Consider the following 26,644-nt stretch of genomic DNA (forward strand, 5'->3'; position numbering starts at 1 on the left):
TGAAGGACAAAAAGTTGACGAATAAATGCATAGGTCATTCTCCTTTAAAAATGTCTTAATTCTACCTGAAATAATCTTTAAATTCATTGTACTTTCAAGTTCTCAAAGAAATTAGGAGGCTTTAGGTGAAAATCTTGATTAGATTCTAAACACAGAGGTTCAACATCACTGAATTACTGAAATTTTTGTCTTTTCTATTTATCCTCAGTGTATCTTCCCCCCGCCCCCAACAGAAACTATAAGAGTAGAATTCTATTCACAGGTCTATGCGTACAGGGAAAGTCACATGAAAGGGTATTTCAACTAATGAAAAAAAAGTGTTGAGGTAATTTCTTATAGTTACTATCTCACATCATACACAAGGAGGTGAATGCTGTATGAATTACAGATTTTTAAGATTACCCACATTCCATATTCACTTCCTTCATTTTAAAAAAATATTTTATTCATTTCAGAGAGGAAGGGAGAGGGTGAGAGGGATAAAAACATCAATGATAAGAGAGAATCATTGATTGGATGCCTGTTGCATGCCCACCACTGGGGATCAAGCCCATAACCTGGGCATGTGCCTTTTACTGGAATTGAACTGGGGCCCTTAATTGCAAGTTGATGCTCTATCCACTGAGCTAAACCATGTAGGGAGGGCCCTTCTTCCATCTTCAGAGCCACAATATTGTGTCTCTCTGACCCTTCTTCTTCCTCTCTCCACACCAAAGAAAGATTCTCCATTATTTTTTAAGGACTAGGGGAGTATATTTGGGCCACCCTGGTAATCCAGGATAATCTTCCCCATTTTAAGTCCCAGTTTAATTAAATCTGCAAAGTCCACTTGCCATGTTAGAGAACAGATTACAGGTTTCAGGAATTAAGACATGACATCTTTGAGGAGCCATTGTTCTACCTACCACAATATTGTAAATAACAATAAAGCTAATGAAATAGTGGCATTATAAAATCATTTCTCACATGAAAAGCAAGTAAAATCTTATTCTTACTTTTTCTCTTCTTGGCTTTTCCTGACTTGGAGTTGTTTCCAAAACCCCCAGTACCTACAACAAACAGGTGGTGGTGAGAAAATGGAAATGATTAAATAAAATTTACAATTTTTCCCTTGCTGTGGTTAAGGAATCAAGCCCCGACCAAAGGATCCCCAGTTCAATTCCTGGTCGAGAGCATGTACCTTGGTTGCAGGTTCCATCTCGGACCCCAGCTGAGGCAAGTGGGCCAGGCAACTAGTTGATGGCAATATTTCTTCTCTCTCTCTCTCTCTCTCTCTCTCTCTCTCTCTCTCTCTCTCTCTCTCTCTCTCTCTCTCTCCCCCCTCCCCCCTCCTCATTACCTTTCACTCTCTCTAAAGATCAAAGGAAGAAATATCCTCTAGTGAGGATTAAAAAAAAGTTACAAATTTTAGGATGGTTCATACTGCAGAAGGCTTGAGTTTATATAAAGTATTTGACTGTTTCTTTCTTAACCACAAACCTACTACATTGAGAAGTAGGACTACATAATTGGCCCTGCATCTTCCTTTATTTCTCAATAACATTTTGTAAAATACTCTTAAACACCTTTGTAAGCAGAGCTAGGACCAGGTCTCATATTCTTAAGATTTTTATGAGGAGGTTTGTGCAAAAGTTTGTATGACATCACTGTATAAACCTGTGACATGCTAGAGCACAGACATACATAAAAAGTATATGCTGGGTTGCCTGGCTGTTGTGGCTTAATTTTTGAGTGTTGGCATATATAATAGGTCAATTTTAGGTCAGGTTGTATGCCTGGGTTGCAGGCTGATCCCCAGTAAGGGGTGTGCATGAGGCAGCCAATCCATGATTCTCTCTCATCATTGATGCTTCTATCTCTCTCTCCATTCCTTTCTGAAATCAGTAAAAAATATATTTTTCAAAAATGTGCTGGGTTAAGTATAGTTGATTTGATATTTTTCCCAACAGTTTAATGGTAGGATCAGTTGTCTTTTGAGGCCTTGCTAAGATTGTGACAAAATCACACTATTATTGAGAAGCAAAAGAATACTTGGCTTTCATGGGTCCCACAGAATATGGGTGTGTTAGGGATGAATATCACTGTACAAAATCAAGACTTTATTAATTTTTATTACTACAGTGATTATTATTAATGATTAATTCAGTGATGTAGAAAGCTAGATACTTCCATTTTAGGAGTGTATTTCTACTACATCTTCAGTGACAATCAACAGGCCCTGACTTTTTAATGATATCTTGCTTTCCTGCTAGTCCCAAAAGAATAAGGCTAAGCAAAAAGAATGGGATTCTGCCATGAACTGGACTCATTTTTTGTGTGTTGTTGGTGTGCTCAGAGTCAAGTGCAACAGAAAACATAGCTCTCATTTCAGACTTCTGACATTCTGCTGCCCCTGTCCTGTGACTCTCACCATCATAACTGACCCACTCCCAGCTGGTGAGCTGCATGATATTTTTGATTCTTGATCACCCATCACTGACATACCAATCATCTATGGTAACTGCTAAATCACCTCCACCCCAAGACCATTGTTAGCTTTGCTCATTATATCAGATGCTTGGCTACTTTCATTTCTTGCCTCTTGGCCGCTTGGCACACCTTATGATGAACAAATGATGCAGAAACACTTCTTATTTCCAGGTATTTCTAAATGCCATGTAAAGATGGTTATTATTTGATTCTGATAATTTTACAAAAATGTTTCCTACAGCCCAGTCAGCTTGGCTCAGTGGTTAAGAGTACACCTATGAACCAGGAGGTCGATTCTTGGCTGGAGCACATGCCTGGGTTGTGGGACATGTAGCAGGCAGCCGATCAATAACTCTTTCTCATATTGATACTTCTATCTCTCTCTCCTTCTTCATTTCTCTTTAGAATCAATACAATATTTAAAAAAATATTTCCTACAAATATGCTTCAACTTAAACAATATTCATTTAAAAAAAGATTCAACAGTTCAATACTTACCTGGACTGTTGAAACAACAGAGAATTAAATTTAAAATTACTAGAAAGTAAAGCAGATGACATCTCTTGTGGACAACTAACCCAATATTCTGGGCCAGTATTGTATAGTCCACACCCTCATATTACCTTTTTTCTGTATTTATTTCCTTATTACCTCACAAATAATATAAGAGGCCAAGCACTCACAATAACAGTTAATGTTTCCTTTTATCCTTAATTTCTGACTGGAAAGATAACATTGGGCATCATCTTTAAACCTACTTCATAGGTCAAAACATAAAACTGGTTACTATAGATATAGTCAAGGATGTTGAATCCCTGGTGATTCAGACCAAATAAAGGTTTGAAAGAATACTTTTCCCCCTTGGGTAGGAATTGCAATGACCACCCAACAACAGACAACCAGAAAAAATTTTTAAATTTCCTTGCATGCATTACATTAGACAACAGAATTGCTCTTGACCAAATCTTTACTGAACAAGGTGGGATTTGCTCTATTGCTAATACCTCCTATTATACATGGATAAAACCTTTCTGATAAAATAAAAATTAAACTAGTTGAAATGTAGGTATAAGCAAAATAATTACATACAATGCCCACTGATACCACATGGTTGTTTAATATTTTCATGTGACTTCCTGTGGCTCAGTGTTATAAAGATGCTACTCTAATAGTGGTTGCTCAATATTTTTTAAATGATCACTAAGGCCTTTGAGGACTTCATATGAGAAACCTCAAGGGACTAGAGATGTTTTCCCTTAAAGAAACATGACAAAAAAGCCTTCCTCTGTTCTGATGCTCTTGTTGCTCAAATGTGGCCTAAGGCTCCTAAGAAAAGTGAAAACCACTCTTCTTCTTACAGATCTTCTTATCTTTCAGAAAGAACTTCTACCTAAACCTCCTAGAACATATGGCAAGATAAAAAAGGTGATTATTACTTTGTACAAATGCTTATTACATAACTAATTTTATATGTACAGCATCTTTTTATGGTTTCTCAGTTGTGTGTAGGGCAGGAGAGTGAGTTCCTCCTTACGTATGTCCCAAGCTCTCCCTGCCTCCCCCAAGACATGACCTTTTTGTTCCACCTAATTTTTCAGTTTATTCATTCTCTGTTATGTGTCCTACTTTCTCTTATTTTATTCTGTTTCTTAATAATGTCTGTGACCTGTGAATGTCTCTTCTAGTCATTTGTTTTCAGTTTTTTCTATTTAATCATTCCCATCATTATCAAAGTTCTGCCCTACTGATTTTATACACATCAATCCCTCCACTTTTACCAGTTCCCCTTCACCACTTATCAAACACAGGCACTCAATATTAACTTCCTGCTCAGACTCTTGGGCACATTGTTCACTTCACCGTCAACTTTCTAGTGCATTATTGTTGTCAGTAGTTGTAGCTGCTTCATTCACATTTATCTGTTGTGTTTCACAGCAGTGCTCTGAGAGTCCATGTTCAGGTAGTGCTGTACCTAGACCAGGTTTTGATTCATAGATATTTTATTTGCCCGTTGCATCAGTCAGGGTCTAACAGGAAAATACAAAGCTCTCTACACTGTTGAGGCACAAGGAATTTAATCAAGGAGATTAGTTATGCAGCTGATGGAAGAGCTGACAATTCCAAATAGAAGAATAGTGAACAGGAAGGTATGGGAGGGAGAGATCAAGGATGAACCCATATGCCAAGTCACTGGGGAGGTAGAAGCTGGACCATGGCCAGCCTGCTTGGTAGGATGTAGAGTTATGGGAGATGTAACTATGGCAAGAACTGCTGCTCAAGACAGCGATGGGGAAATACCATGCTTCTCTCTTGCTCCTCCTCTCCACTCTCTTGCTGGTGGTACCCAGGTTAGGAGCTTAGCAGTAAGCAGTAACAAGAGAGCTGGCAAGAAAGTCAGCAGGGGCCTGTGGCCAGAGATAGAGGGTAGAGCAGAGCAGGAACCCATAAGGAATAAATCCCCGTATAAACCATCCAGGACCAGTGTACTCCTTCTCCATGGTAAGCCTTTTCTGTTCATTTTTTATTTCATCTACTCATCCTACTCTGTTCCCACCAACCTCACTAGTATATGAATAGATACAGATTCTTTTTTTCAGTGCAGCTTGTATTTTTCATTTAGTGCTATTTTTCTAAGCAAAGTATTTTATGTAAAGATGATTTAAATATTAATTTCCACAATTTTAACACAGAGCCTGGTGCGTATTTTGTGCCACATCCACCATTCCTTGGAGCTTCCTCTTGGGGAAGGGGCATGAGGCATAGCTTTTCCCTTGCCTGTGCTGGTCAGCTGAGTCAGACTTTTCATCACATTTATTAGTGGTTTATTATGTATTATCCTATATAATAAAACCCTAATATGCAAATTGACTGAATGGCAGAATGACCAGTTTCTATGACATGCATGACCACCAGGGGGCAGATGTTCAATGTAAGAACTGCCTGCTGGTGGTCAGTGCACTCCCACAGGGGGAGTGGCACTCAACCAGGAGCCAGGTTCACTATTGGTGGGTTTGCTGTAGACAGGTGTTAAAAAGTGAGTGGTCCTGGACTGCGAGAACCCTGAACTGCAGAAGGGATGTCTGACTGCCAGCTTAAGCCCAATCCTCATCTCCTGAGGGGTCCCAGACTGCCAGAGGGTGCAGGCCAGGCTGAGGGACCCCTCTACCATTACCCCTAGTGCAAAAATCCATGCACTGGGCCTCTACTTTGGATTATAATATCATTTTCCCCCCACACCACCTGCAACACACACACCCTGCACACACAAACACACTTTCAATCTCTTATCTATTCATTACTCATCACCATTCCTCCTCTCACTCTTCCTGTTTCAACCAGCTGCCCTGGTAGATGAACTGCTAAGCATATAGATTGATGCATGTTCGATATTTTATATTCTTAAATACTAACTTTTTTTTTTCTAAATGTGATTTGATAAAAGTATAATGGTGCTTTCAAAATCATTCTGAAAGATTTTTTATTTTATGAAAATGCATTACTAATTTAGAACATCCTTTCTTAAATAATACACTCCAGTGGAAGCTACATAATAATGACTTCTATAGTGATGGTAGAGCATCTCTAGGCCTGCTGCCCCAGAGATGATGGGAGAGGCTTTGCTCGGGAGGCACATGGCATCTATGGTCCTGTAACAGGGACCCAACAGGTGAGAGACCACTAGCCCAAACTTCTTGAAGAAAATAGGACTTCAAATTAGGCAAATATTTCTTAAATAGAACCCCAAATCACAGATTATAAAAGGAAAAATTTGTTAAATTAGACTTCATCAAACATTAAAAATTTTGTTCTTCCAAAGACAGTGCCAGTAAAATGAAAAGTCAGCTTTTTAAGACTATAAGACATAACCAACAAAGGATTTAAATCCAGGACATATAAATAACTCTTATATGAGAGGAAGAGATGGGGGGGGGGGAGAGATAGATCAATTAAATAAGATAAACAATTTCAATAGATACTTCACCAAATGGGATCTGTGGATAATGGCAAGTAAATGCAAAGATGTTCAGTACCATTAATTATTAGGGAAATGCAAATTAGAATTATAAGAAAAACCATTACATGCCTACTAAGAATAGCTACAATTAAAAACAAAACAAAAACTAACAATACCAACTACTGTGAGTATACAGAGCAAGTGGAATTTAAACTTTTCTAATGGAAATACAATAGGGTACAACGACTTTGAAAAATACTTTGACAGATTCACAAAGTATCAAACATGTACTTATGTTTAATTAATATGACTTAGTAGTACTTCTTTAAGGTATTTATTCAAGAAAATTAAAACTATGTCCAACCAAATATTTGTATGAACATGTTCCACATAGATTTTTTGTTTAAATTGGAAATAGCTCAATGACCATGAACAGGTGAATAGATAAATCAACTGTTTATTCATACAAGGGATACTTCTCAACAATAGAAATTGAGTAGCTGCAGATACACATAGCAATATCAGTGTGTCTCAACAGCATTATGCTTAGTAAAACAAGAACAGACATAAATAAACTATATATTGTATGAATACATGTATTATATATGAAGTTCCAGGGAGAAAAATACAGTGATAAAAACAGATCTACTGTTTCAAGAACAGGGGTTCAAAGAGCGACACAAGTAGATATTTGTGGATGATTGAAATGTTCTATGTCATGATCATGTTGGTTTAGATGACTATCTACATGTGTTAAAACATATTCAATTAAATCCTTAAAGTGATGAAATCTATTGTATATAAATTATATCTCAGCAAATCTGACAGGAAAAGTAAAAAGAAGAACAAGCTTGCAGCCCCATCCACCTGTGTGTGCCCTGCCCACTTGCTCACAACCCTGCAGTGCTCATAGCCCTGCCCATTCGTGTGCACCTCCTGTTGAGTCTGGTTGTTGGTTGTTCCACGTTATTGTGTGATGAAAACAGGCCTTTTATGATATAGACTAGAGGCCTGGTGCATGAATTCATGCATGGGTAGAGTCCAGTAGGCCCTGCTCCCACCCCCACCCACAACTGGGGTGGGGGTGGCCAATCAGGGGTGGTGGCAACCAGGGGTGAGGCCGATTGTGGGGAGGAGCCATGGGTGGTTGGCTGGCTGGCACAGTCCCCTAGTCAAACTCCCAGTCGAACTCCTGTTCAAGGGGACAATTTGCATATTAGCCTTTTACCATATAGGATGTAGTCATTTTGAAATGGAGTTGGAGCTGCCATTCCAGAAAAACTTCACTGTTTATCTTATGCCTCAAACATTTACACTGATAAAACAGTGGTATAGTATCGACCTATGAACTAGGGGATCAATGGTTCAATTCTTAGTCAGGGTACATGCTGGGGTTGCAGGCTCAATCCCGTTCCTCTGTCTGGTTATTGGGCCAATGGTATCTTGTCAGAGCTCCTCCTCCAGGATCAGTCTCTGGTCAGACTCTCATACAAACAGCCCTTCCTGCCTTCTCCAGGCTCCTCAATAGGTCTTCCCTGCTTCCCAAACTCCACTCAGGACCCAGGCCCACTTCCATGCTCCTTTCCTCTTAGCAGAGGAGAATCAGTTTCTATCTGTTTGCAATACCTTTTTCCAGGCTCTGTTGGATACCAGGCCTCTGCTCATTTTCTTCTCCATCACTTTTTAGGAACAGTTCTATGTTTGGTATCACTGAAGAGAGGGCATAAGAAGACAATTAGAGATCTCTTTGGAGTGGTGTCATCATCTCAAATTACACGTTTATGAATTTCCACCCCTTTTTCCACTCAGTGCTCAGTGCGTCCCCATCCTGGTGGTAAAGTTCACCCTTCATCCCTGGGACACAAAAGAGAATACTCAACAAAGAGGTTACTTATGTTTCTAAGATTTAAAGGAGCCACTCAGATCTCAGGATAAAAGAGTTGTGGCAACATTGTTAGCTTGTTACTCAAGCAAAAAATTTCAGCTGCCCAGGTTAGCATATATCAAAATAAATGATGTACTATTTATTTTGAAATGTGTTTGCTGAACTGTTGTAAGTGAAAGAAAAAATAGGGATTTCCTTGGGAAGAAAACAAAGATCCTATACAGGTTTACTTGTATAAAGCAGAAAAAACACAATAGTTTAAAAATGTGGCTGGACAAGAGAAGGTTTTGTCTTAACTGAGTCAGGGAGGATGAGTGCTTCCCAAAGTGACAAATCAGAGGACCCGTGTGATCCAGGGGCACCCAGATTCCAGGACAAAGGAGGGATACTCCCTGAAGCTGCAAGCAGGAATTGAATATTGTGGCATTGGACCAAGGATCTGGGAGGTTGCCAAAAAGGGGAGAACAGGGCACCAGCCCAGGGATCCTGCATGTAGGTAACCCAACAAACATATGAAGGAAGTTAATACACTAAAAATCCTTAGGGTGGGTCTTCGCAGAAGGTCAGGGGAATAGACCTAGGGAAGCAGTGAGCCTGTATGCCTCAGGGCTATTGGCAGGAGTATCTCTTAGGCCTCTGGTCAACAAACTAATTAGTCAACAAACAAATGTCATCAGTGTGGTTGAAATTTCTTTTGAGATCCAATTTTTTAAACTTAAACTTCTTCTAATACCAGTTCTTCAAAATAGACTCGCCGAGGACATAGTATTTTGTGGAAGAGCCACACTCAAGGGGCCAAAGTGCTGATTGTGTTCATGAGTCACAGTTTGCTGACCACGGTTTTAGGCAATAAACTTTACTTACAAATGCTATAAGTCTGTAGTATCTTTTTACTGTACAGTAAATAACATATAATTCCTTAGCTTTAAAAGCCAGACCTTCTAAAATCTTTTTTTTCTTATCCTTATTTGTATTAATAGGAAATGAATATTTGCAAGTGTTCTTTAGTTAATCTCCTTCCTCTGAGTTTCATCAGTCTGTTCCATGTTTCCATGCCTCTGGTTCTATTTTATTCATCTGTTTATTTTGTTCATTACATTCCTTGCTTATTTATTCTGATTTTTAGATTCAATTGTTAATAGATGTCTATTTATTGCTATTTTATTGTTCATATTGTTGATCTCTTCTCTTCCTTCTCCTCCTTTTTTTCCTCTTTCCCCTCCTCCTACCCCTTCTCCTCTTCCTATTCCTCCTCCTCCTCCTCTTTCTTACTGCATTTCTCTTGCTGCTTTTAAGATTCTCTCTTTGTTTTTAACCTTTGGCATTTTAATTATGACATGTTGTGGGCCTCTTTGGATTCCTTTTTTTAATTTAAAACATTTTTAAACTTTTAAAAATTGATTTCAGAGAAGATGGGAGTAGGAAAGAGAGGTAGATACATTAATGATGAGAGAGAATCATTGATGGGTTGCCTCCTGCATGCCCCACACTGGTGATCAAGCCTGCAGCCCTGGCATGTGCTCTAACTGGGAATTAAACTGTGATCTCCTGGTTCATAGGTCAACACTCCACCACTGAGCCCTGTTGGCCAGGCTGAATTCCTCTTGTTTGGGGCTCTCTGCACTTCCTTGACTTGTAAAGCGATTTCTTTCACCAGGTAGGAGACATTTGCTATCATTATTCTTCAAATAAGTTTTCAATATCTTGCTCTCTCTTTTCTCCTTTTGGTAACCCTATAATGTGAATGTGGTACACCTGAAGTTGTCTCAGCAGCTCCTTACACTGTCTTCACATTTTTGGATTTTTTTTTCTTTTTGATCTTTTGTTTGGGTGTTTTTTGCTTCCTCATGTTCCAAATTATTGATTTCATTTTCAAAATTCTCTACTCTACTCTTGAATTCTTCTAAATTATTATTTATTTCCATAAGTGTATGTTTAATTTCTGACTGGTCATTTTTCTCACTAAGGTTCTTGAAATTCTCACTAAGATCCTTGAAAATCTCACTAAGCTTCTTGAAGTTCTCACGAGGATCCTTGATAAACCTTATAACCATTGTTTTGAACTCGGTATCTAGTAGTTTGCTTGCTTCCATTTCATTTAGTTCTTTTTCCTGGAGATCTAGGTTTCTTTGTCTCCACATTTTAGCTGCCTCCCTATGTTTGTTTTTATGTATTTAGGTAGAGTTCCTATGTTTCCTGGAATTGGTACATGGCCTTATTTAGTAGGAATCCTGTAAGGCCCAGTGGCTTAGCTGCCCCAGTCACTTGAGCTAGGCACTCTAGGTGTGTTATTATGTGGGCTGTGTGCACAGTCTTGTTGTAGTTGGAGTCAGTGGAAGGAATTAACTCCCATGCCAATTGGTTGTGAGGATCTGCTGTGACTACAGTGGAAGAGCTACTGTGCAGGGAGGGTCCTCTATGGAGCAGGACTTGCTTCAGTGGAGCTTTGGTGCTTACTGTGTCTGCCCCTTAATTGTGTTGCTTTTGGATGGGTAGCATTGTAATCTGGTATGGTCTGAAACTGTCCACCAGGTGCACTGTCTGTAGGGCCTCCTGGGAAGTGCAAAGTCAGCCACTCCCTGGGACCATTCATCAGGAACTATAGAGAAATCTGCAGATGGCTGCTGCTTGTGTCCAGGTGAGGCCTAGCTGTCTTGGAACTCTTATTGATAGGTATGGGGCATGATGATCCCAGCTGCTATTATTTGAAAGATTTTAGGAAAGTCTGATGCCTGAGACAGGACAGACCATTCATATGAAAAAGCCACTGCAAACAGCTTAGTGGGGCTGCAAATTGGATAGAGAAGGGGCGGGAGGGAACAGTGGGACCCAGGCTGATGTAAACTTGGATATGGATATCTGTGAGCTCTACAACAGGATAGAAATAATGACGCTTTAGAGTACCACCGTCTGGGAGAAAGCTGCCCCCAAGTTTTTGCTCCAATGCCAGACAATCCAGTTCCTCCCCATATGTTCCTGTATCCCCTGCCCCCTCAGCTATTGCCCCAGTGCTGGAGCTCAGAGGGAATGTGTCCAAGTAAGCCTGTGTCCTGGTCCTTTCAAAGGAACTTCTGAGGTCTCCAGCAGCCTTTGTATCACTCAGCCACAATCCCCACTGGTTTTTACAGCCAGAAGTTATGGGGGCTTCTCTTCACAGCTCTGAAACCCTGGGATGTGGTATGGTGTGGGGCTGGGACCTCTTGTGCCTCATGGGAAGCCTCCACAGTTGAGATATACCCTCTGATTACAAGAATGCCACATGTGGATGTCAGGCCAGCCCCTTCCATGTCTCTGGCCCTCCTACCAGTCTCAATGTGGCTTCTTCTTTAATTCTGTAGTGGTATGACTTCTATTTGATTTCAGGCCGTTCTGAATGATGGTTGTTCTGTATTTTAGTTGTAATTTTGATGTGGTTGTGGGAGGCAAGAAGTACTAGCATTTACCTATGCTGCCATCATGGATCTACATGCCTATCCTTTTCTGAGTCAACTCACATAGTCTTCTTTTCACTCTGAGATTAATCTAATTTGTCCTTGTTCAAAAGACACATGGATCATTTACCTCTCTATGTTTGTTCCACTATCATCTGCATTTCTCAGTTCATATCATTTTTGTTTTGAATTCTCCATCATTTGGAGATCTTTTTGAGATAAAAAATATATAGAATAAAACTTTTCCTAGGCAAGTCAAACAAAAATTATTGCAAGACATCTTCTTTACTACAAATCCATATAAAAGTATAAAATCATGCCTTTTCGGGAAAGAAGTAGAGAATCAAACCAGTAGTGTTGTAGAGTATCCAATCCTTTATCTGGCAGAACACTTGGTTTTGTGATTATTTGATTGTTTATTACACCTCTTGTGGAGAATGAGTTAATAAAACCATTTCTCCTTCTTTAAGAACAAATTTTCCCTGAGTTAATTTTCTTGCTCATTATTCTGGAAATCTGATGAAAGTGGCCTGTTGTTTGTGTTAGTAGGCCAACACTGAGCTTAGTGTTTCAAGTGACAAGTGACTGTAGATAGATAAATTGTATGTGGCCTGGGAGGAACTAGATGTGAACTATAAGACATTTATTTTCTCCTCCAATGTGTTGACTCTTGTAATTCAGCAATCCCTGGTGGAATCTCTGAAAGTTATGACTGCAGAATTATTTCATGAGATATTGAATCCCCTGGGCCTATTGTGCCTAAATTAGGGTGGATCTTGCAACTAAGATGTAAGTTGAGATGGGTTATAGATAACTTGGTGGACTACTATGAGTGTCACAAAGAAGGCAACTGATGCAGGCCTTTTGGGATGTTGAGTTTCCTGTCATTTGTCCTTCTAAGAAAATGTGAATCCAAATGGCTTCAGTTGTCCTGAGAGTCAAGATACCTAGTTACACAGATCTGTAGGTGGGTGGCTGTACTATAGCCATTATATCATAAGTTTTGAGTGGCTCATGATGTATTTGTTTTCTTAACTGCAACATCCCCATTGTCCTGTACTTTGACTGACACCTGGTACACTCAATATATTCCTGTGGGAAAAATTTGGCCATGGACATAAAAAAGTAGGTAATAAACCCAATTACCTTCTTTTTTAAATCCTCACCTGAGCATATTTCTCCCCCCCCCCATTTATCTTGAGAGAGAGAGAGAGAGAGAGAGAGAGAGAGAGAGAGAGAGAGAGAGAGGAGGTGAAGAAAGAGTGAGAGAGATGTAAACGAGACATTTTGACTTTTTTCTTTCCTCATGAACCACTACTGAGATTGAACCAGCAATAGAGGTAGGTGCCCTTGAACAGGTATAAACCATGATGCTTAAGTCTTCAGGCCAAAGCTCTAACCACTTGAAAAAAACAGCCAGGGCCTTAATTACCTTTTTTGAAGGTTTCATAAATATCCTTTAAACCAGGGTAAGCTTCCATGATGTCCTTGCTGAACAATGCTTTCAGAAGTGACAGGTTAAATGTCTTCTCCAATTCACTGAGAACATGGTATATGACTTCTTTTTGAGAACCCGACTTTTCAAAAGACTTCTTAGATTTCTAAAAAATAATGAATTAGGAAAATATAAATGCAGATTTTCTAGTTACAAAAGAGCCTTAGAAAATGATTTTATTGTCAATGTATTACAATTCTCCAACATAGTTATCTTCTCATGTACAGGTTTATTTTATTTTTAATATATTTTTATTAATTTCAGAGAGGAATGGAGCAGTAGAGAGAGATAGAAACATCAATGATGGGAAAGAATCATTGATCGACTGCCTCCTGCACACCACCTACTGGGGATCAAGCCCACAACCCGGACATGTGTCCTTGACCAGAGTTAGATGAGGGACTCTTAGGTTCACAGGCCAATGCTCTATGCACTGAGCCAAACCAGTTAGAGCCTCATGTGCAGTTTTAGAATTCCTCTATAGTTTTATGACTAGAAGTTAAACAACTCAATCAATCTTCCTTGAAAATTCCTTACGTGAATCTGATTTCCTCACCCTCATTTCTATTAGATGGAATAAGAAGCAATTATGATAATTATTAAATTGGGTTAAAGCTAAGTGACTTGTAGCCCTTGCAGAGCCTGGCTAAGTGTTTTAGGAATAGACTTAGCAGGCGACGAGCTGCTGTTCTATGGACTGGACAGCCCTTGTCCCTTCCCCAGGACTGACTTGGCCTAGAAGCTCCTGTGAACTTTTGCTAAAATTAACCTAAATTCCAAGACTCCAGAAATACCAAAAGAAAAAGAAAAAAAAAAAAAAAAAGAAAAAAGAAAGAAAAGAAAGGAAACTGAAAACTGGTAAAAAGAATAGCAAGAATCTACTTTTAAATTTGTCCTAATAAGACATTGATTCTCTGTGGATTTTAATGTTCTCAGATTCTAAGTATTTAAGTTGGTGTTCATTGAAATGAAATGCTATGCCAATTATTATTTCATTAAATGAAATCATTCAACTTATTGATCCATTCATTAAAATTACTTTTAATTTCCAGTTTATACTATCTATATACTGTGTACATAATTCCTACAAGGCATTACACATCTATGTAGCACACCCACTTCACATCCAGCTTACCTCCAGTTCTATTCACCCCATTGTAGGGGGCACTACAGAACACTGTTCCTTCAGTTAGGAGCAGAACTGTCTGCTTTTCTTCTCCTTTCTGACTTTATAAGAACAGTTACAGCAGTACTTGAGAGGGTACCCACTCATAGGCAACTCCTCAGTTGCCAGTTGTGTTCTGAAGTTTGAGTCCAGGATATCAAAGTATAATTTAGTTTGGCTCTAGTTTACCAAATTACAACATAATAAACTTTACCTACTTCATACATTTCATTGTTGATGAATCCATAGTCACGGAGAAGTTCAAGGAAAGGGAATGATGTTGTTATTATATTTGAAATTGCGACTTTCTGTCTTTTGAAGTGGCAGAGTGCAATGTTTTCTGCAGACATCCTAGGGAGAAAGGATACTATGAAAAAATGGTCATCAAGATTTTGATATGCCTGTGGATGCTGTTACATATTACAAATGAAGGATAGGCGATGAAGAACCAACACATATAACATAAGTTTACCTTAGTAGATATTAGATCAAATAGAACTGAAGCAATAGACAAAGCTGTAGTAAAATGAAGCATAAAGAATTATTAAAACATCTTATCTAAGAGAAGAATGATATATAAATTAACTGTCACTCCATGACAAAATGGCGGCACCCATAACCATAAGATGGCAGCACCTAGTCCTCTCAGCCCAGCCAGAGTCCCCCAGTCTCAGGGAGGGCTGCCTCAGAGAGCCTGCAGAGTAAGTGGCCTGGTGGAATGCTGCCCAGAGGCCCTCTTGACTCTTTATAAAAAACAAAAACAAATTCACTTCCCATGGCTTGATCCCCTCCCAGCGGTGGCAGCCTCACTGTGGTCTCAGCCTCGCAGGGGCATGCACCCCCACAGTGTGATCCCCTTCTAGTGAAGGCAGCCTGGGATCCCAACTACTGAGTCACACCAGCCAGGCAGATATGGAGGAATCTTAAAATAATATATATATATATATATATATATATATATATATATATATATATATAATTTTTTACAGAGAAGAAGGAAAAGAGATAGAGAGCTAGAAATATCTATCAGAGAGACATCGATCATATGCCTCTTGCACACTCCCCAATGGGTACGTGCCCTCAACCAAGAATGTATGCCCTTGACCAGAATCAAACCTGGAACCTTTTAGTTTACAGGCCAATGCTCCACAGTGAGCCACAGTTAGTGCTGTCCAATATGTTAAAGAAAAAACCTTATTTAATAAAGAGGGAATATGCAGGGGAGAGTATTTGGGGGTGACCTGGTTGTCAGGGGAGGGAAGTTGGAGATGATTGGGCTGTCATGGGAGCAGTTAGGCGTTGATTAGGCTGGCAGGGGAGTGGGTATGGGGTGATCAGGCTGGCAGGCAGTTAGGGACAATCATGCAGGCACAAGAGCAGTTGGGAGCCAGCAGTCCTGGATTGTGAAAAGGATGTCTGTCTGGCTGTTTTGGGATCGGACCTAAACAGGCAGTCAGACATCCCATGAGGGGTCCCAGATTGGAGAAAGTGCAGGGTGGGCTGAGGGACACACATCCCCTCCAGTGCACGAATTTCATGCACTGGGCCTCTAGTATGTAATATTGAAAAATTCCAGTCTGTCATGATCAAAGCCATTGTAAAATTATTGTGTCCTAAATGATTTGGAATTTTGAAGCCAGAAGAATATTTTTGTTTCTTTTTAGTACCCAATATACATCAGGGAATAATAATATCACCTTATTATGTCAAATTCTATAAACTATACTTCTTTTAAAAGATAGATTATTGAAGAGAAGTATCTGTCTTCTCTTCTATGAGGATTGTTATTAAAATGAAAAATAAATAATTGGTTTCACAATGACAAAGAAAATGTCAGGGGGACTGAGTAAATGTGAGATTTCAACAACAACAACAAAATGATCAGGGGAGCATTAATTGCTTTTGTAGGATGAGCATGCTCCCAGCAATCAGGAAAGCAACCAGTGTGTCCTGTGGAATCTTGAAGGCAGAGGAAATTGAAAGGAGACATGTTGCTGAAAACCAACATGTGATTTGAAAAATGAAGAGCAGGTCAATGTACCCTTCACCACTCAACTTGCATCCTTACCACATGAAGTCAAGAAAACATTACTGTCCTTTCTATTACCATATGTTTCTATTGTCTCTGATTGGATCTCATAGTTCAATAATATATCATGTATGTTATGTGCCTGACTTCTTTTGCTCATTATCCATGTTGTTGGGTGATTAGAAGTTTGTTCCTCTTATTGTTCAGTGGTATTCTATTGTTGTGTCTACTACCATCTGTTTATTCATCTTCCTATTGAAGGACATTTTGGTTGATTCTAGATTGAGACAAGTATGAATAAAGCTGCTGTTCTGGTATAAATATTTCTGTAGCATGTTTTCATTTCCTTTGAGTAAATAACCAGGAGTGTAATTACTGGCTGATTTTGTAGGAGTGTAATTTACAGTTTTGGAATAAAATTGTTTTTAAAAATTGTACCTGCATTACCGCCATTTGTCCACCAACCAGATCTGAAATATCATATTGATAGCTGGCATGTACACATAAGGAACTATCTGGCATTGAAATTGGGACGCAAAAGAACTGTTGGCCCAGAAAGGAACTCATTACAGACTAATTTATTTGCCTCTCAGCATAACCATTATGGCTTGTTGCAGTTTAGGTTCTTACAAAGGTATTTCTTGGATCACATGATCTCACACATCTAGAGGAAATAATGAACAACACAAACAGATCCAGAGAAAGAGAACCAGCAATCAGACTCTCAAACCTCAGAGGGAAAATAAGGGAGGATAGGGTTAAGGGGAAGAGATCAACCAAAGGACTTGTGTGCATACATATGGACCTAGCCAGTGGCCATGGACAACGGCGGGGGGGGGGGGCATATCTAGGGAGGGGTTTGGGATGGGAATGGGGGGGGGAGGAATAAGGACAATTATGTGAGACCATAATCAATAATAAAAAAAAATCTGTTAGAAATATCTTTGCTAATTTAACCATTCTAGTGTGTGATGTGTTATTTCATACAATATCTATATACAAGAGGCCTTGTACACAAAATTTATGCACTCTGGATGGGGGAGTGACCCTCAGCCTGGCCTATGTTCTCTTGCAGTCCGGGAACCCTCAGGGGATATCCAACTGACAGCTTAGGCCCTCAGGGAGTGGGACTAAGCCAGCAGTTAGATATCCTTATTGTTGCCACAGAGGCCGATGAGGTTTCCACTGCTGCCACTGTGCTCACCAGCTGTGAACCCAGCTTCTGACAGAGCAGTGCTCCCCCTGTGGGAGCGTACTGACCACCAGGGGCAGCTCCTGCATTGAGCATCTGCCCCCTAGTGGTCAGTGCGCATCATAGGCATAATTGTGACCTGTCAATTTCCATATTAACCTTTCATTATATAGGATATATAATGAAAGGTTAATACATATAGTTTAAATTCTTATTCTTTATGGTTGAAAGTATTATATATGTCTCCTTAATCCTCCATTGACCTATCCACAGCTGCTCCTGCCCACCAGCACATGCCCTTCCCCTCTTTCTGTCTGTGTCCATTGGTTATGCTTATATGCATATATACAAGCCCTTTGGTTGATCTCTTACTCATCCCCTCCCACACTGCCCTACCTTCCCTCTGAGATTTGTTATAGTTTTAATGTATTTATTTAATGACATGATATTGAACACAATTTCATATTCTTATTAGAAATTCATATTCCTCTTTTTGTGAAATGCTTGTTCAGGTCTTTGACCTTTTAATATCATTGAGTTGTCTTTTACTTATTGATATGTAGGAGCTAGTTTTACCTTGCAGATAGAAGTGTTTAGTTTAATATATGTATTGTGAACTTTTTTTTTTTTTCAGTCTGTGGCTTGCCTTTCATTTTCTTAACCATCTTTTTTCCCAAAACATTTTCCCCAAAAAGTATTACATGTGTTCCTTTCCCACCATAGACCTCCTCCAGTCAGCCCCTGCACCCCATCCTGCACCAGGCCTTCATAACCATATTGTTGTGTTCATGGGTTCAAAGACCTATGCATACAAGGTCTTTGGTTGATTACCTCCCACCCAACCACCCTCCTCCGCATTCCCTGTGAGATTTTGCACTCTGTTCCATGTTTGCAATCTTTGGATCCATTCTGTTCATCAGCTTATTTTGTTAATTAGATTCCACATATGAGTATGATCATGTGACACCATACATAACAATGAACTCAAAATGGATAAAGGACTTAAACATAACACGGGAAACCATAAAAATCTTAGAAGAAGCCATAGGCAACAAAATAAAAGATATTTTTCATAGCAATATATTTACCTATACAGCTCCTTGGACAATGGAAACTGAAGAGAAAATAAACAAATGGGACTACATCAAAATAAAAAGCTTCTGCACAGCAAAAGAAACCACCAACAAAATAACAAGAAAGCTCACTGCGTGGGGAACATATTTTCCAATCTTATCTCTGGTAAGAGTTTAATTTCCAATATGTACAAGGAACTCATACAACTTAACAAAAGGAATATAAACAATCCAATAAAAAAAATGGCAAGGAACCTAAATAGACACTTTTTGAAAGAAGACATTCAGAAAGCCAAGAGACATATGAAAACATGCTCAAAGTCACTAATCACCTGAGAGATGCAAATCAAAACAACAATGAGGTACCATCTCACACCTGTCAAAACAGCTATCATCAACAAATCAACAAATGACAAGTGCTGGATAGAATGCGGAGAAAAAGGAACCCTTCTTCATTGCTGGTGGGAATGCAGACTGGTGCAGCCACTGTGTTAAATAGCATGGGGTTTCTTCAAAAAATTAAAAATGAAACTGCCATTTGACCCAGTAATACCACTTCTAGGAATATATCCCAAGAAAACAGAAACACCAATAACAGTGCAATTTACAATAACTAGTATTTGGAAACAGCCTATATGCCCATCAGCAACGAATGGATTAGAAAACTGTGGTACATTTACACAGTGGAATACTATGCTGCTGTAAAAAAGAAGAAATTCTTACCATTTGCAATGGCATGGATTGATCTGGAGAGCATTATGCTAAGTGAAATAAGCCAGTCAGTGGAAGATAAATACCACATGATCTCAGTCATTTATGGATAATAAAGAACATTACAAATGTTGAAAAAAAAATAGGCAGAGGCAAAGAAGCATCATACAGTCTATCAAACTATAGCAGGAAGATAGGGGAAGATTGGGGGGTGGTAAGAGATGAACTTAAGGACTTGTATGCATGCATATAAGCACAACCAACAGATGCAAGACACTGGGGGCACAGGGGACAAGGGCAAGTGCTGGAGGGTAGGGGAAGCTGGGGGGAGGTTAGTGGGGAGAAAAAGAGACATATGTACTACTATTTGTAATACCTTAAACAATAAAATTTTAAAAATAAAAAATAAAATAAAAGGTAAAAATTAAATAAAAATAAAAAGGTCGTAGATTTCTGGGTGTTAACTTTGTATCCTGCTACATTGTCAAATTCATTTATTAGTCTAGTAGTTTTCTTATGGAGTCTTTGGGGTTTTCTATGTATAGTATCATGTCATCTGTGAATAAGGACAGTTTTACTTCTTTTTTTAAAAAAATGTATATTTTATTGATTTTTTTACAGAGAGGAAGGGAAAGAAATAGTTAGAAACACCCATGAGAGGGAAACATTGATCAGCTGCCTCCTGCACACCCTGCACTGGGGATGTGCCAGCAACCAAGGTATATACCCTTGAACGGAATTGAACCTGGGACCTTTCAGTCCGCAGGCTGACACTCTATCCACTGAGCCAAATGGGTTTCGGCAAATTTTACTTCTTTTTCAATTTGGATGACTTTTATTTATTCTTTTTGTCTGATGGCTTTGGCTAACACCTCCAGTATTATATTGAACAGGAGGGTGAAAGTGTGCATCCCGTCTTGTTCCTGTTCTTAGGGAAAATGGTTTTAGTTTTTGCCCATTGAGTATGATATTAGATGTAGGTTTGTCATATAAAACTTTTATTATGTTATGTTGAGGTATGATTCTTCTATTCCCAACTTGCTGACAGCTTTTGTCAAGAACGGGTGATGGATTTTGTCGAATGCTTTTTCTGCATCGATTGACATAATTATGTGATATTTGTCTCTCAGTTTGTTTATGTGATGTAACAAATATATTGATTTGCAGATATTGTACCATACTTGCATTTCTTGGAATAAATCCCACTTTTTTTAAGGTGTATGATCCTTCTAATATAATGCTGAATCTGATATATTAGAATTTTGTTGAGGATTTTAGCATCTATGTTCCTCATGAATATTTGCCTATAGTTCTCTTTTTTTGTTTGTGAGTCTTTATCTAGTTTTGGGATAATGGTCATGCTGGCTAAATAGAAAGTGCTTAGAAATGTGCCTCCTTTTGAATTTTTTGGAATAGTCTCAGGAGGATAGGTTTTAGTTCTTCTTTGAATGCTTGGTAGAACTCCCCTGTAAAGCTGTCCAGACCAGGGCTTTTGTTTGCTGAAAGGTTTTTGATCACTGCTTCAATTTCTTTAGTAGTTATTGGCCTATTCTGTTTTTTTGATTAACCTTGAATGAATTTTGGGAGCTTTTAATTTACTAAAAATATGTCCATTTCATCTAGGTTGTCCATTTTGTTGGAATATATTTTTATAGTATTTTTTCATAATCATTTGTATTTTTGTGAGATCAGTTGTTACTTCAACTCTTTCATTTCTGATTTTCTTTATTTGGGTCCTCTCTCTTTGCTTCTTGGTGAGCCTGCTAGAGGTTCATCAATCTTGTTTATCCTTTCAAAGAACCAGCTCTTTGTTTTGTTCATCTTTTGTATATTTTTTGTCTTTATGTAATTTATCTCCACTCTGATCTTTATTATTTCCTCCTTTCTACTTACACTAGGCTTTTCTTTCCCTCTTTCTAACTCTTTGAGTTGTAGGGTTAGAAAACTTATTATCATTTTTTCTTGTTTTTTGAGGTAGGCCTATAGAGATATGAACTTCTCTCTCAAGAATGCTTTCTCTGTGTCCCATAGATTTTGGATTATTATGTTTTCATTGTCATTTTTTGCCATAATGCATTTTATTTCTTCTTTGATCTCTTGTTTAATAGTATGCTATTTAATCTCCAGGTATTTGATGTTTTTATTGTTTTTATTGTAGTTGATTTCTAGTTTTATGCCATTGTGATCTGAGAAGATGCTTGATATGATTTCTATCTTCTCAAATTTGAAAAAAACTTTGCCTGTGTCACAACATGTAGTCTATCTTTGAAAATGCCCTATGTGCACTTGAGAATAATGTATATTCTGTGACTTTGGAGTGAAATGTTCTGAAGATGTCAATTAATTCCATCTGATCTAGTGAGTCATTTCAGATTGATGTTTCTTTGCTGATTTATTGTTTAGAGGATTTGTCCAAGGGTGATAGTGGGGTATTAAAGTCCCCTACTATGACTATATTGCTATCACTCGCTCCCTTGAAATCTTCCATACGTTTTTTTTTTTTTTTTTTTTTTTAATGTATTTGGGTGCTCCTGTTTTAGGTGCATATATGTTTACCAGAGTTATAGTAACCAATTGCTGAATTGGTCCCTTTAGTATTATGAAGTGGCCTTTTTTATCTCTTGTTATAGCCTTCACTTTGATGTCAAAGTGACTAAATATATTTAAAAACTCTATCTTGTCAACAAAATAAACCTTTAAATATAAAAACTAATGTTAATAATGGAGAAAGAGATACCATGCTAACACTAATCAAGATATGGTTGCAGTAGCTATATTATTTACAGACAAAGAAGATTCAGAACAAAAAAAATTATGAAGGAGAAAGAGGGGATTTTATATGAAGTAAGAGTCTGTTTTCCAAGAATCCTTAACATGCACTTACCTGAACACGTGACATCAAATTAAATACAGTAAAAACTGATAGAACTACAAGTAGAAACAATCAACTGCACTGTTAGAATTTGATACTTCAACACCCTCTTTTAGTAATTTATACTTCTAACAGTCAAAGATTCAGTAAAAATAGACTGAGTTGAACATCACTGTCAATCAATTTGATCTATTTGACATTTACAGAGTACTTTATCCAATAATGTTGAGTACACATAATCAAGATGACTGAGAAAACTCACCTTCACCACATATGACCAATTTCTGGATCATAAAACACACCTTAACACATGTAAAAGAATAACAATCAGGTTTGAGGAGCAGCAACTCTGCAAGCAGACTGCCCCCATCCCAGGAGCAGCAGCTCTGAGAGCAACCAGACCCCCTTTGAGAAGCAGCAGCTGTGCAAGCAGCCCAACTCCATCTGAGGAGGAGCAGCCACGCAAACAATCCGCCCTGATATAAGGAAGTGCAACCCCATGAGCAGCCCACACCCGTCCAAGGAGCAGCAGTTGCATGCAGCCATCCCCCATCTGAGGAGCAGCAGCCTTGTGAGCAACCTGCCACTGTCCAAGAGCAGCAGCTGCACAAGTAGCCTGCCCCTGCCAGCCAGACGAGACACCACTGCTGTAAGCAGTGCCCATCAGAGTATCCCCACCAATTGAGGAGCAGCCATGGCCACAACTGCCTGAGGAGCAGCACCTGCATGCCTTGACATCTAGATCCTTCATTGAGAGCAAAAATAGGGAGAAAAAAAAACCTCCAAAAGAAAGAAAAGGAGGAATCGTCAGAGAAGCAGCTATGTAAAATGAAGGCATGCAATATGTCAGAGAAAGAATTCAGAATAAGGGTCATATTGTTCATAAACTGGATGAATGAAAAAATCAACAACTTATATAAGAATCAAGAAGAAATAAAGAGTGATGTAGCTGCAATTAAAAATTACCATGGAAAATTTCTACATTAGGCTAGGAGAAGTGGAGGATTGGAGAAAAAAAAATTAAAAGACAGGAGAAGAGCCTAAAGGAGTTTTGGGGCAACATGAAACAAAGCAACAAATGAATAATAGGGGTACCAGAATGATAGGAACAGAAACAAGGGTTAGACAACATATTTAAAGGAAAAATGTCAGAAAACTTCCCTGATGTGGGGAAGAAAAGTCACACAGGTACAGAGAGTCCCAAAAAAAGATGAATCCAAAAAGACCCAGGCTATGACACATCATAATTACAACAGCAAATATTTAGGACAAAGAGAGAATCTTAAAAGCTGCATGAGAGAGACAGAAAGTTAAGTACAAGGGATCTCCCATTGATTACCAAATGATTTCTCAATAGAAGCATATCAGGCCAGAAAAGGAATGTAAGGAAATTTACAAAGTGATGCAAAGCAAGGGACTAAATCCAAGAATACTCTTTTCAGCAAGGCTATCATTCAGTTTGAAGGGGAAATAATGAACTTCACAGACAAAAAAAACAAACACACAAAACAAAACAAAAAACAAAACAAAAAAAAACCCAAACCCAAACCAAACCCAAGGGAGCTTAATCACTACTAAGCCAGCAATACAAGAAATGCTAAAGGGACTGGTGTAAAAAGAATAAATAAAAAGGGAAGAAGGAACACATGCACAAAAAATAAAAATGGCTACAAACAAGTACCTATCAATAATAACTTTAAATGTAAATGGACTAAATGCTCAAACCAAAAGACATTGAGTGGCTTAATGGATAAAACATGACCCATATATATGCTTTCCACAAGAGATCCAGCTCAGAACAAGGGACTCACACAGACTGAAAGTGAAGGCATAGAAAAATATCATTCAGGCAAATGGAAATGAAAAAAAAAATGGGGTAGCAATATTTATATCTGACAAAATAATAGACCTCAAAGTAAAGGCCATAACTAGAGATAAAGGGATCAATACAACGAGAGGATATAACCCTGGTAAACATATATGCACCCAATGCAGGAACACCAAATATATTAAAAAAAAAAAAAGCTCCTGGAAGATATCAAGGGAGAGATGGACAATAATCAATCATAGTAGAGGAAAGTTCCTTTATTACCCCACTGACACCATTGGATAAATCTTGTAGACAAAAGATCATATCAGCAAAGAAACAGCAATCCTAAATGACTCACTGGGTCAGATGGACTTATTGACATATTCAGAACATTTCACCCCAAAGCCACAAAATATATGCTCTTCTCAAGTGCACATGGAGCATTTTCAAAGATAGATAACATATTGGGTCACAGGCAAAGTCTCTCCAAATTCAAGAAGATTGAAATTCTATCAAGCATTTTCTCAGACTACAATGGCATAATATTAGACATAAATTATAATAAAACTAGTAAAAAAAAAAAAAAAGAAAAGGAAAGAAAAGAAAAGAAATGCTTAGAAGCTGAAGAGCATGCTATTAAACAATGGTTGGGTTACCAAAAGAAATCAAAGAAGAAGTTAAAAACATCCTGGCAATAAATGACAATGAAAATACAACAATCCAAAACCTATGGGACACAGTGAAAGCAATCCCGAGAAGGAAGTTTATATCTCTACAGGCCTACCTCAAAAAACAAGAAAAAATATGGTAATGAATCATCTAACTATTAGATGAGAGCAGCAAGAAAAGCCCAGTGTGAGCAGAAGGAAGGAGATAATAAAGATGAGAGCAGAAATAAATGACAGACCAAAACAACAACAGCAACAAAACAATACAAAAGATCAATGAAATCAAGAACTGGTTCTTTGAAAGTTTAAACAAGATTGATGAACCTCTAGTAGGCCCAACAAGAAGCAAAGAGAAAGGACCTAAATAAGCAAAATCAAAAATGAAAGAGGCAAATTAACTGAAGATCCCACAGAAATACAAAGGATTGTTAAAAAAAAAATACTATGAACAATTTTATTCCAAAAAACTAGACAACCTAGAGGAAATGGATATATTCCTAGAAAAATACAACCTTTCAAAACTCAATCGTGAAGAACCTAAAAATCTCAATAGGCCGATAACTATGGAGGAAATTGAAGCAGTTATCAAGTAGCTTCTGGCAAATAAAAGCCTGTGGCCAGACGTCTTTATAGTTGAGTTTTACAAAACATTCAAAGAACTAAAACGTATCCTCCTCAGACTATTATAAAAAATTAGAGGAAGGAATACTTCCAAGCTCATTCCATTAAGCCAGCATTACCCCATTACCAAAACCAGATAAAGACAACACAACAAAAGAAAATTATAGGCCAATATCCCTCATGAACATAAATGCCAAAATCCTCAACAAAATTCTAGCAAATTGGATCAAGCAGTACATCAGAAATAACATACACCATGACCAAGTAAAATTTATTCCAGAGATGCAAGAATGGCACAATATCTGCAAATGAATAAATGTGATACATGACATAAACAAACTGAGAGATAAAAATCACATAGTCATATCAATTGATGCATAAAATGCATTTGACAAAATCCAATACCATTTCTTGATAAAACCCGTACAAAAATAGAAATAGAGGGATCATTCCTGAACACAAGAAAAGCCTTATATGATAAACCTATAGTGAACATCATACTCACTGGGCAAAAACTAAAAACATTTCATCCAAGAACAGGAACAAAACAGCAATGCCCACTTTCACCACTCCTGTTTGACATAGTCCTGGAAATTTTAGCCATAGCAAGTAGACAAGGAGAAGAAATAAAAGGTATCCAAATGGGAAAAGAAGACATAAAACTGACATTATTCACAGATGACATGGTACTGTAAATAGAAAACCCTAAAGATTCCATAAAAATTATTAGACTTAATATAGGAATTCAGTAATGTATCAGGATACAAAATTAATGCCAAGAAATCTATGGCATTTTTATACACCAATAGTGAACTTATAGAAAAAGAGATTTAAAAAAAATTCCACTTGCCATAGCACCAAAAAAAGTATGATACCTAGTAATAAACTTAACTAAGGAGGTAAAAATATCTGAACTTGAAAAATGACAGGACACTGAAAAAAGAGATAAAGGAAGACATAAACAGATAGAATATACTGTGCTCATGCATTGGTTGAATCAACATCATTAAAATGTCCACAATACCCAAAGCAATCTATAGATTCAATGCACTCCCTATTAAAATACCAACAGCATATTTCATAGACATAGAAAGAACCCTCCAAAAATTCCTCTGGAATAAAAAAAAAAAAAGACCACCAATAGCTGCAGCAATCCTGAGAAAAAACAAAATAGGAGGGATCTCAATACCAAATATCAAGCTGTATTACAAAGCCACTGTTCTCAAAACTGCCTGGTAGTGATTCAAGAACAGACATATAGACCAAAG

The 26,644-nt window shown here is 38.1% G+C and overlaps 1 protein-coding gene across 1 annotated transcript in view; it reads right to left on the minus strand.

Annotated features, from left to right (window-relative positions):
• LOC311626443 (nuclear body protein SP140-like protein) overlaps window positions 1-26,644 on the minus strand; it is a 56,346-nt gene that overhangs the window by 21,346 nt on the left and 8,356 nt on the right. Inside the window, exons 2-5 of the mRNA XM_084891840.1 lie at window positions 14,619-14,751; window positions 13,173-13,341; window positions 8,051-8,134; window positions 996-1,049 (exon numbers count right to left, since the gene is read on the minus strand). Coding sequence (XP_084747966.1) covers window positions 996-1,049; window positions 8,051-8,134; window positions 13,173-13,341; window positions 14,619-14,751 — 440 coding nt within the window. The remainder of the gene's footprint in view (window positions 1-995; window positions 1,050-8,050; window positions 8,135-13,172; window positions 13,342-14,618; window positions 14,752-26,644) is intronic.

The sequence above is a fragment of the Pipistrellus hanaki genome (genome assembly GCF_964339955.1).
Source record: "Pipistrellus hanaki genome assembly, chromosome: 8".
In the NCBI taxonomy this organism is placed as follows: domain Eukaryota; kingdom Metazoa; phylum Chordata; class Mammalia; order Chiroptera; family Vespertilionidae; genus Pipistrellus; species Pipistrellus hanaki.